Source organism: Anomaloglossus baeobatrachus, chromosome 2 (assembly GCF_048569485.1).
Source record: "Anomaloglossus baeobatrachus isolate aAnoBae1 chromosome 2, aAnoBae1.hap1, whole genome shotgun sequence".
NCBI lineage: Eukaryota > Metazoa > Chordata > Amphibia > Anura > Aromobatidae > Anomaloglossus > Anomaloglossus baeobatrachus.
Genome location: NC_134354.1, coordinates 738,222,300 through 738,235,028, shown reverse-complemented (window position 1 = coordinate 738,235,028; position 12,729 = coordinate 738,222,300). Strand labels below are relative to the sequence as shown.

Genomic DNA, 12,729 nt, shown 5'->3' with positions numbered 1-12,729 from the left:
GGACGTGTTTTATTTGACTCCTGAAAGCCCCTCTTCTGGATCCTCTCTATGGTTCACATCACTTCCCCTGGATCGCAACACTTTGGAAAACATGCTAATACGGGTTTTACTAGTAAAGGATATTTATGACAAAAACAGTTATGAACTGGATGAAGACACAGACTAAATATTGCAAGATGCTGAATAGGAGCCATGTTAGACAGTCCAGCTGCTGGCGTGAATAGCAGAAGGAAGAGTAAAAAAAAACAAATAAAAAAAAAACATTTCACGGTTTACTCCACATGTATTTTATGAGTTTTGTAGCGTTGTACCCAGCCTTGGGTATTACAGTGTAAATATTTGTGTGACATTTTGCCTTTTTTTTTTTTTTTCTTTTCCCTTTCCTTGTAGTGAATTTTAGGAAACCTAAAACACAACACACGACTCATTTTTTTTTATTATTTATTTGAATTAGGGGATGTTTGTAACTTTTTACATGCGATCTGGATGAGAATGTGCCATGTGTATTTGCTTTATTTCCATATTGCACAATTCTCCTATTTTGAGAAGCTTTCTGTAAAAAGAAGGTTTTTGCCCTAAAGTTTTAAGTTTGCTAATACCGGCTAAAATTAACGAGATTTAGATCACGCCTTCTCAAATTTTAAAATTGAACTGTAAAGTAATCTGAATTGTTTTTATTTTGAGTTTGGAAATAATAGAGGAATACTATTGATACTATTGGCTTATGTAGAAAAAAAAAAAATCCTTGTCTGTACCAAAAATTAGACAGATTTTGAAAATGTCAATATTTGTGTACTGTAAAGTGAACCTTTTTTTTTTTTTTTTTTTTTTTTTTTTTGTTAATTTTGGTTAATTTTTTCCTTTATATTTTGTTTTATTTTATTTTTCAGTCCCTTCCAATTAAAATATTTCCTTGAGTTTTCTTTTTGTGATTCTTACGTTGCCACATAAAAAATAAAAATTAATGTCTACATTTCAGTAGCTGAAAAAGTAAAATTACTCTATGGGGGACAAATTTTATTTTGTGTTCCTTTTTTTTGAGGGTTTTTTTTTTCTCTCTGCATTTCTAAAACATTAAAGTGACCTTTTGGAAATACCTACGTAAAGATGATATTGATGCATCATTGAAGTGTAAATTATGTTGTCAGCTATTAGTGTTTCACGTGGTTAACAAATTTAGTGTCACGCTATATACGGGGAACTACCAAGGGAAAGAGAACTGGGAGATTGTGACCCCTGACCCAACCTACTGCTGGTCCCTATGGTCCCTCACCACTCTAGATAAATTCTGCACCGAGCCGGATAACAGACCCTAGGTATCCCTAGTGCTGGACCCTAAATAGGGAGCAAGTGGGATGAGCTCTTCCTCAACTGCACCAAACGCTAAAGGAAGGCACAAGGAGGACACATTGGAGAAAAAGCATGAACTACTTATCCACAGATGACTCAGGTAGAACTTCAGGAAAGTTACAGCAACAATACCACAGAGGAGTACAAGTCACCTGCTTGCAACCAGAGCGTGAATGAACTGAATAATATCACCAGTCCAGGGGAGATGGGAATATTTAAGCACCAAGAGAATACTGATGATCAGCAGCTGGGTGGAAGGAGAGATGAAAACCCAGCAGGAAAGCTACCTATACCAATGAATACTGACGACCGGAACAATAGAAAGTCAGAGCATTTTGTGCAGCCAAACTCTGTGACCTTCTATTGCCACACACGTTACAAGCCTGCGACACCTAGCCAGTACAGCTGCACTGTCTCCTATGGAGATATGTTCTCTTAGAAGCAATTCTCGTAACGCTGCATCTGATTTTTTTTTTTTGCCTTGCTGTTGGCATCTGTGTAAACTAATATTTGAGAAACCTCAGTGGACTTTTTTTTTTTGGATGCTTTCATAATGAAAACCTTGTCTGTTCCAATGCTAATAAAAAGACCATGAGACGGTTACATATTTTTTTTTAGTTCAACTTCATTCCTTTTACGACATCCACCGTACATGTACAGCACACGTTGGAAGCGGGTGCGCTCGCTCCATACCGAGCAGGTAATGGCTGTGTGTTACAACTAGGATCTGCTATTAATAATACCGGGTGGAGCAGAGCTTTGCCCACAATAGTTAACCTGTTAAATCCCGCTGTCAACTCTGACATTGGGATTTAACAAGCACCGTGATCGGTACATGCCATTTTCAGCTCCCATCGGCGCATCCAGGACGTGATCACGGTTTAAATGATCGAAGGGAGTCTGCAGAAGACCTCAGTACTTGTCATAGTAGAGCAGCTTTAAAACCGGTCTGTGGACGGGCTTCAAAAGAGACTGTGCTTTTTGCTATATACAGCAATGCTATGGCATGATTGTATATAGCACAAGCGAACGGACGATCGCAGGTTTTATTTAGTCCCCTCAGAGACTATTAAAAACAGTGAGAAGTAAAAGAAAAAAAAGTTCAAATCATCCCCTTTTGCCCCATTGCATGATGATAAAAAAAAAATACACGTGTGGTATCACCGCGTTCAGAAAAGTCTGATATCAAAATACAAAAATAAACAGATATGTAACTGCCTAAATTATGTTTGTTTTTTGGTCGCTGCAATACAACAAAAAACAAAAAATGTTGTAAGGCTATGTGCGCACGTTGCGTAAAAACATGCAGTTACGCTGCGCTTTGTAGCGCAGCGTAACTGCATGCGTCCTGCGGCCCCTGCACAGTCTATGGAGATTGTGCAGGGGCCGTGCGCACGTGGCGTCTAAGAGCGCAGCGCTTCGGCTACTGCCGAAGCGCTGCGCAAAAAGAAGTGACATGTCACTTCTTTCCTGCGCTTTGCCGGCAGCTCCTGCTCTGTCTATGGGAGGAGCTGCAGGCAGAGCGCATGGAATCGGCTTCACTACGGACATTTCTGCAGCGATCTAAAGCGCACATGTGCTCTTCAGATCGCTGCAGAAATTTCTGCAGAGCTTGTACGCAACGTGCGCACATAGCCTAACAAGTGATCAAACGTCATCTCACCCCGCAAAAAAAAAAAAGCCATCACACAGCTCGATCAACTGAAAAATGAAAATGTTACAGTTCTTGGAAAACAGAACTCACAAAAATTTTTTATGCAAGCCTCTTACCTTTTCTTTCACCACCAAAAAAAAAAAACCCCAAAAAACCTTAAAAACTAGACAAGTTTAGTATTTCCCTAATCGTACTGATGAGGAAAAATATTATTGCCAGGTCATTTTTACCATAAAATGTACACCGTAAAAACAATGCCGAAAAACAATGTCAGAATTGTGCGGAATTTTTTTTTTCTTCGCTATCCTCCGTATTTGGAGTGTTTTCCCCCATTTTCCAGTACACTGTGGTAAAATTAATAGAATCATTCAAAAGTACAACTTGTTCCGCAAAAATAGAAGCCCTCATGTCGCTGGACAGAAAAATAAAAAAGTTATGGATCGCGGAGGAAAAACCACGCAAAAACAATAAGTAGTCGTGTCGTGAAGGGATTAATTTCTAAGCAACAGATCCATAAGACATGGAAGTAAAATATAGGCTATAATGTTTGTATTTGTGTTTCTTTGAATCCCCATTGACTAGTATAGACCTGCTCCTAGTCACACGGACACCCATCAGATTCATGATGTTCATACAAGTGTGAATGGATCTGTTCAGCGGTCAATCTGCTGTCTGATTAAAAAAAAAAAGCTCACAAATATTTCACATGGATATAGAATCATAGAATATTATTAGAGTTGGAATGGACCTCCTGGGTCATCTAGTCCAACCCCCTGCTCAAAGCAGGATTCACTAAATCATCCCAGACAGATGTCCGTCCAACCTCTTTTTAAAGACTTCCATTGAAGGAGAACTCACCACCTCTCGCGGCAGCCTGTTCCACTCATTGATCACTCTCACTGTCAAAAAGTTTTTTCTAATATCTAATGTGTCTCCTCCCCATCAGTTTCATCCCATTGCTTTTAGTCTTTCCTTGTGAAAATGAGAATAAAACTGATCGCTCTACAGTGTGACAGCCTTTAAGATATTTGTAGACAGCTACGGCAGCATCACATGCACATACCTGGTCCGCAACGTCGCTTTGGCCACCGATCCACCACCTTTCTAAGGGGGCGGGACATGCGCCGTCACAGCAACGTGACACAGCAGCTGTCCAATAGCAGAGGAGGGGCGGAGATGAGCAGCCGCAACATGCCGCCCCCCTCCTTCCTTCCTCATTGCCGGTGGACGGAGGTAAGGAGATGTTCATCGCTCCTGCGGTGTACCATACAGCGATGTGTGGTGCCGCAGGAACGAGGAACAACATCGCTAATAAACAGGCAACGATATTTGGTTATAGAACGACCTCTCCAAAACAAACGATTTTTGCCTGTTTTGGGATCGTTTAAGATTGCTCGTACGTGTCACACGCTGCAATGTCGCTAAGGATGCCGGATGTGCGTCACTAACGACGTGACCCCGACGATAAATCATTAGCGATATCGCAGCGTGTAAAGCACCCTTAACTCTGCTGCCTCATTATAGTGAATGCATCCATCAGGGGTTTCATCTGAATCACCGTATTTCGGAGATGTAGATAGAAACCCCCATTTAAGTGCTGAGCTAGAGCGCAGGATAAATGGGAACTGATCGAAAATGTTCTGTACTCAAATTGCCAACAAACTGCATTAAACTCAACCCACAAGAACACAAATCTCCACTCTGGTCCATCATCTGTTAACAGAAATATAGGGGGCTTCAATGTTAGTGTTAGCACAAAGGCTCTGGACAAGCACTATGGCTTCCCCTTCAAAAAAGAAAAACCGCAAAATCAGCACTTCCAACTCCAATTGCCCACTGTATTCTGAGCCCCACAGTTTGCCTAAACTACAGTAAGCGGTACTTTGCACGTTGCGACATCGCTACTGCAATATTGTCGGGGTCAAATCGAAAGTGACGCACATCCGGTGCCGGTAACGACGTCGCAACGTGTAAAGCCTAGGAGAGAAGATGAACGAGCGTGAAACAGTCAAAAATCAGTGATCTGTGTCATGTCGTTCATTTTCATAATGTTGGTGCGTCCGCAGGTACGATGTTTGTCGTTCCTGCAGCTCCACACATTGCTGTGTGTGAAGCCGCAGGACCAACAAACATCTCCTTACCTGCGCCCGCCGTCCGTCGTAAATTTAAAAATTTGGTCACTTGAGGTGGTTTTTGCTGTTCTGTCATTTAGGGGCTCTGCAAATGAAGTCCACAAACTATTCTTAGAAAATCTGTGCTCCAAAAATCAAATGACGCTCCTTCACTCCCGAGCCCTATGGCCAAAATGTAAGTGTAGCGTCACATGTGGGGTATTGCCATGTTTAGGAAAAATTGGGACCCTTTTTACCTTTACCCCTTGTTGAAGTGGGCAATTTGGTGTTAAAGCAACATGTTAGTTGTAAAAATGTAATTATTTTTCCTTGACTGTTGAATTTGTATAACATTTTGTGACAAACCTGAGGTGTCAATATGCTCACTGCACCCCTAGATGAATTAATTCAAGGGTGCAATTTGTAAAATGGGGTAATTTGTGTGGGATTTCTGCTGTTCTGGCACCTCAGCGGCTCTGCTAATGTGACATGGTACCCGTATACTACTCCAGCAAAATATGAAGTCCAAAATGGTGCTCATTCCCTTCTTGACTGTGCACTGTATCTCAAAACTAGTTCCTGATTGCATGGAGGGTAATGGCGCTCTCAGGAAAAATGACACAACAAACTGTATGGTCCAAAAACTTGAGGCTAAAACAACATTTTGGTGAAACAAAATGTAATTATTCTAAGGCTGGTTTCAGAGATCCGTGTTATAGGTACGTGTGACATCCGTTTTTAACACGGATGTCACATGTACCCATGTTTTTATATGCTGTTACTCACACGTCTGTGTTGTCACACAGACCGTGTGGCCCTACACACACATGCAGACATGCCGATTTTTTTCTCCGGCAGCACGGGTGTCACACGGATCGCACACTGATGTGATCCGTGTGACATCAGTGTGACACGTACCGGAGAAAACACGGGTCTTTTGAATAAAAATATTTTCTATATTTACCTCTCTCCAGCGCTGCTGTCTCTGGCTCTGCTGCCTCCCACTCCAGACCCCGCTCATTATACTCACTGAATATTCAGTGCCCTGTGGAGCTGGAAGATGGAACATCGCGGGGACTTCAGTGTCGGGGACCGCATCGCTGGGTGAGTATACAGCAGAGTGTGTGTGGGTGTTCAGTGTATACATGCATGTGCGCTATGTGTGTGTATGTGCTCGGTGTATCCATTTGTGTCTATTTGTGTATACATATGTGTGCTCAGTCAGAACCAAGAAAAAAATACGATGTCCGCTCACCTGTAGCCGAAGAGGGAACCACCACATCCAGGACTTGTGCACGGAAAGGAAAACCGGCAATCCAAGTAAGTGTAGATAGAAACTCCAGCAGCAAAGTCCAATGGATAATAAAATCAAATTTCTTCGGCGCTCCATTGGGAGACCCAGACGATTGGGTGTATAGCACTGCCTCCGGAGGCCACACAAAGCATTACACTAAAAAGTGTAAGGCCCCTCCCCTTCTGGCTATACACCCCCAGTGGGATCACTGGCTCACCAGTTTTCTGCTTTGTGCGAAGGAGGTCAGACATCCACGCATAGCTCCACTGTTTAGTCAGCAGTAGCTGCTGACTCTATCGGATGGAAGAAAAGAGGGCCCAGATAGGGCCCCCAGCATGCTCCCTTCTCACCCCACTTGCGGTTTGTAAGGTTGAGGTACCCATTGCGGGTACGGAGGCTGGAGCCCACATGCTGCTTTCCTTCCCCATCCCCCTGAGGGGCTCTGTGGAAGTGGGATCTTACCGGCCCCCAAACCCTGAGGCCGAGCTCCATCCACAGACCCAGAGACCCTGCTGGAGGAGCTGAGTACAGTCAGGGACAAGGCCCTGCAACGTTCAGGTACTCTGTGTCCCCGCACAGACAGGCCACGCACACTCCAGGCTTGCTGGGTGTGCTAGTGCGCCGGGGGCACTAGCGCTGCGCGCTCGGGTTAGAGTCACTGCAGCTTAGCTGAGTGATTTTATGTCTTGGGAACTACCGCGCCGGCCGCTCCGGGAGCGGCGGCGCCGCTGGGACTTGTAGTGCGCCGGGGACTCGCGCTGCCCGCGCTTTTACGGCGGCAGCGCTCATAAATCTAGTCCCCGGCTTTTGCGGCCTAGCTCTGCTTCGTTCCCGCCCCCACCCTGTCAATCAGGGAAAGGGAGAGACGCTGTTCTATAGCCAGCGCCGAGGGCTGGAGCCTTATTTACATGCTCCAGCCCTCTCACTGGGCACAGTGGGGACGCAAGTTTCCCGCTCTTGGTCTCAACACGCCCAGGGCCCGCCCCTCTCCACAGGACGCCGGCAGCCATTCCTGCATGCAGTCTGGCTGGAGAACGGACACAGGCTCTGGGGGACTCAGACAAGGGACTCTGGCGACCACACACCCGCGTTTATGCGGGCGGTAAGCTGCACATAAGTGCTGGCCCCACTAGTGCCACAGTGTTATTTGGTGCATTTTTTCCCTGTACCATATATATTTATATTGCACTGTACAGTCGCTTCTTGGCTTATACCCTACATTGCTCTGAGGAGACAACATGTCATCCGCAAAACGCAAGGGTGCCAAGGCACAGGCGGTATGCACTGCTTGTGCCGCATGTGGGGCTAATCTACCGGCAGGTTCCAATGACCCCCATTGTGTGCAATGTTCAATCCCTGTGCCACTTCGGCAGCCAGAGTCTATGGTAGTAGTGGCCCAGGCAGAGACGCCTGTGAACCCTGCCCCGGTGACGGGGACAGAATTTGCAGTTTTTGCTGATAAAATGTCTGTGACTATGACAAAAATCCTGGAAACCTTGCAGTCCAGGCCAGTTTCTCAGACCATGGACACTGCTGTGTCTATGCTCCCCGGTCCCCCTCAGTTGGAACTAATCCGTACTTCAAGGGGGTCCCAGGCATCACAGGCTGAAGACTCTGACTCGGATGACAGTCCCAGGCAGCCTAAGCGGGCTCGCTGGGAAAGACCCTCGCCGTCATCACACTGGTCAGGGTCTCAGCGAGACGAGGCTCTGTATGAGGAGACAGAGGTGGGTGATCAGGAATCTAATCCTGACACCGCTCTCAATCTAGATACCCCTGATGGTGACGCTATGGTAAATGACCTTATAGCGGCCATCAATAGACTGTTGGATATTTCTCCCCCAGCCCCTTCAGCAGAGGAGGCAGCTGCACAGCAGGAGAAGTTCCATTTCCGGTATCCTAAGCGTAAATTGAGTACTTTTCTGGACCACTCTGACTTCAGAGAATCAGTCCAGAAGCATCATGCTTATCCAGATAAGCGTTTCTCCAAACGTCTTAAGGATACACGTTATCCCTTTCCCCCTGACGTGGTCAAACGCTGGACCCAGTGTCCAAAGGTGGACCCCCCAATCTCCAGGCTTGCGGCTAGATCCATAGTTGCAGTGGAAGATGGGGCTTCACTTAAAGATGCCAATGACAGACAGATGGACCTTTGGTTAAAGTCTGTCTATGACGCTATCGGCGCGTCGTTTGCTCCAGCATTCGCGGCCGTGTGGGCACTCCAAGCTATTTCAGCTGGCCTGGCACAGGTGGACTCTATCATACGTCCAGCAGTGCCGCGAGTAGCGTCCCTAACCTCGCAAATGTCTGCGTTTGCGACTTACGCTATCAACGCTGTCCTAGACTCTACGAGCCGTACCTCAATGGCGTCTGCCAACTCTGTCGTTTTGCGCAGAGCCTTGTGGTTAAAGGAATGGAAAGCAGATTCTGCTTCCAAGAAATGTTTAACCAGCTTGCCACTATCTGGAGACAGACTGTTTGGTGAGCAATTGGCTGAGATCATTAAACAGTCCAAGGGTAAGGACTCCTCCTTACCCCAGCCCAGATCGAGCAAACCTCAACAGAGGAAGTGGCAGTCGAGGTTTCGGTCCTTTCGAGGCTCCAGCAAGACCCAATTCTCCTCGTCCAAAGGGACTCAGAAGGAGCAAAGGAGCTCAGATTCCTGGCGGGCTCATTCACGCCCCAAGAAAGCAACCGGAGGAACCGCTTCCAAGGCGGCTGCCTCATGACTTTCGGCCTCATCCCTCCGCATCCTCGGTCGGTGGCAGGCTCTCCCGCTTTTGCGACATTTGGCTGCCACAGGTCAAAGACCGGTGGGTAGCAGACATTTTGTCTCACGGGTACAGGATAGAATTCAGTTCTCATCCTCCGACTCGGTTCTTCAGAACCTCCCCACATCCCGACCGAGCAAATGCCCTTCTGCAGGCGGTGTGCTCACTAAGAGCAGAAGGAGTGGTGATCCCTGTTCCTCTGCAGGAACAAGGACAAGGTTTTTACTCCAATCTCTTCGTGGTTCCAAAAAAGGACGGCTCGTTCCGTCCTGTTCTGGACCTAAAGCTGCTCAACAAGCATGTGAACGCCAGGCGGTTCCGGATGGAATCCCTCCGCTCCGTCATTGCCTCAATGTCTCAAGGAGATTTCCTTGCATCAATAGACATCAAAGATGCTTATCTCCACGTGCCGATTGCTACAGAGCACCAACGTTTTTTTTACGTTTCGTGATAGGAGACGACCATCTCCAGTTCGTAGCTCTGCCATTTGGTCTGGCGACAGCCCCACGGGTTTTCACCAAGGTCATGGCGGCAGTGGTAGCAGTCTTGCATTCTCAGGGACATTCGGTGATTCCTTACTTAGACGATCTACTTGTCAAAGCACCCTCTCAAGAGGCATGCCAACACAGCCTGAATGTTGCGCTGGAGACTCTCCAGACTTTCGGGTGGATCATCAACTTTTCAAAGTCAAACCTGGCACCGACTCAATCACTAACGTATCTTGGCATGGAGTTTCATACTCTCTCAGCGATAGTGAAGCTTCCGCTGGACAAGCAGCGGTCACTACAGACAGGGGTGCAGTCTCTCCTTCAGGGTCAGTCGCACCCCTTAAGGCGCCTCATGCACTTCCTAGGGAAGATGGTGGCAGCAATGGAGGCAGTCCCGTTCGCGCAGTTTCATCTGCGTCCACTTCAATGGGACATTCTCCGCCAGTGGGACGGGAAGACAACTTCCCTAGACAGGACAGTCTCCCTTTCTCAGATGACCAAGGACTCTCTGCAATGGTGGCTTCTTCCCACCTCATTATCACAGGGAAGATCATTCCTGCCCCCATCCTGGGCAGTGGTCACGACAGACGCGAGTCTGTCAGGGTGGGGAGCAGTTTTTCTCCACCACAGGGCTCAAGGGACGTGGACTCAGCAGGAGTCCACCCTTCAGATCAATGTTCTGGAAATCAGGGCAGTGTATCTTGCCCTATTAGCCTTCCAGCAGTGGCTGGAAGGAAAGCAGATCCGAATTCAGTCGGACAACTCCACAGCGGTGGCATACATCAACCACCAAGGAGGGACACGCAGTCGGCAAGCCTTCCAGGAAGTCAGGCGGATTCTGATGTGGGTGGAGGAAAGAGCATCCACCATATCCGCAGTTCACATCCCGGGCGTAGAAAACTGGGAAGCAGACTTCCTCAGTCGCCAGGGCATGGACGCAGGGGAATGGTCCCTTCACCCGGACGTGTTTCAGGAAATCTGCCGCCGCTGGGGGGTGCCGGACGTCGACCTAATGGCGTCTCGGCACAACAACAAGGTCCCGACCTTCATAGCGCGGTCTCGCGATCAAAGAGCTCTAGCGGCAGACGCCTTAGTGCAAGATTGGTCGCAGTTCCGGCTCCCTTATGTGTTTCCACCTCTGGCACTCTTGCCCAGAGTGTTACGCAAGATCAGATCCGATTGCGGCCGCGTCATACTCGTCGCCCCAGACTGGCCGAGGAGGTCGTGGTACCCGGATCTGTGGCATCTCACGGTCGGCCAACCGTGGGCACTACCAGACCGACCAGACTTACTGTCCCAAGGGCCGTTTTTCCATCGGAATTCTGCGGCCCTGAACCTGACTGTGTGGCCATTGAGTCCTGGATCCTAGCGTCTTCAGGATTATCCCAAGGGGTCGTTGCCACCATGAGACAGGCTAGGAAGCCCACGTCTGCTAAGATCTACCACAGAACGTGGAAGCTATTCTTATCCTGGTGCTCTGCACAAGGAGTATCCCCCTGGCCATTCACGTTACCTGTCTTTCTTTCCTTCCTGCAATCTGGGTTGGAAAAGGGCTTGTCGCTCGGCTCCCTTAAAGGGCAAGTCTCGGCACTATCCGTATTTTTTCAGAAGCGTCTAGCGCGACTGTCTAAGGTGCGCACGTTCCTGCAGGGGGTGTGTCATATCGTACCTCCGTACAGGAGGCCGTTAGATCCGTGGGATCTAAACAAGGTCCTTGTTGCTCTCCAGAAGCCGCCTTTCGAGCCCCTGAGGGATGTGTCACTTTCTCGACTCTCACAGAAAGTGGCATTTCTGGTAGCGGTCACGTCTCTTCGGAGAGTGTCTGAACTAGCAGCGCTGTCATCCAAAGCTCCCTTCCTGGTGTTCCACCAGGACAAGGTAGTGCTGCGCCCCATTCAGGAGTTTCTCCCTAAGGTGGTATCCTCTTTTCACCTTAATCAGGATATCTCCTTGCCTTCCTTTTATCCGCATGCAGTTCATCGGTATGAAAAGGATCTACATTTGTTGGATCTGGTGAGAGCACTCAGAATCTACATTTCCCGCACGGCGCCCCTGCGCCGCTCGGATGCACTCTTTGTCCTTGTCGCTGGTAAGCGCAAAGGGTCGCAGGCTTCAAAAGCCACCCTGGCTCGATGGATCAAAGAACCAATTCTTGAAGCCTACCGTTCTGCTGGGCTTCCGGTTCCATCAGGGCTGAAGGCCCATTCTGCCAGAGCCGTGGGTGCGTCCTGGGCATTACGACACCAGGCTACGGCTCAACAGGTGTGCCAGGCAGCTACCTGGTCGAGTCTGCACACTTTCACCAAACATTATCAGGTGCATACCTATGCTTCGGCGGACGCCAGCCTAGGTAGAAGAGTCCTGCAGGCGGCAGTTGCCTCCCCGTAGGGGAGGGCTGTCTTTGCAGCTCTAACATGAGGTATTTCTTTACCCACCCAGGGACAGCTTTTGGACGTCCCAATCGTCTGGGTCTCCCAATGGAGCGCCGAAGAAGAAGGGAATTTTGTTACTTACCGTAAATTCCTTTTCTTCTAGCTCCTATTGGGAGACCCAGCACCCGCCCTGTTGTCCTTCGGGATTTTTGGTTGTTTTTCGGGTACACATGTTGTTCATGTTAAACGGTTTTCAGTTCTCCGACGTTACTTCGGAGTGAATTTGTTTAAACCAGTTATTGGCTTTCCTCCTTCTTGCTTTTGCACTAAAACTGGTGAGCCAGTGATCCCACTGGGGGTGTATAGCCAGAAGGGGAGGGGCCTTACACTTTTTAGTGTAATGCTTTGTGTGGCCTCCGGAGGCAGTGCTATACACCCAATCGTCTGGGTCTCCCAATAGGAGCTAGAAGAAAAGGAATTTACGGTAAGTAACAAAATTCCCTTCTTTCTTTATTAATTCATTTTTAAAAAAACATAAATAAAATATCCAGACAGGGTCCTATGCAAGAGAGGACGCGTTTCGAACCAGATGGTTCTTAGTCAGTCTCTAGGCATAGAGACTGACTAAGAACCATCTGGTTCGAAACGCGTCCTCTCTTGCATAGGACCCTGTCTGGATATTTTATTTA

At 47.8% G+C, this 12,729-nt stretch overlaps 1 protein-coding gene across 1 annotated transcript in view; it reads left to right on the top strand.

Annotated features, from left to right (window-relative positions):
- The window catches only part of ZMYM2 (zinc finger MYM-type containing 2), a 241,936-nt gene extending 239,977 nt beyond the window's left edge, over positions 1-1,959 (top strand). The window contains exon 23 of the mRNA XM_075337404.1: positions 1-1,959. This exon is cut by the window's left edge and continues 24 nt beyond it. Within this exon, the coding sequence (XP_075193519.1) occupies positions 1-166 (166 nt within the window). The 3' untranslated portion in view covers positions 167-1,959.
- The last annotated feature ends 10,770 nt before the right edge of the window (positions 1,960-12,729 follow it).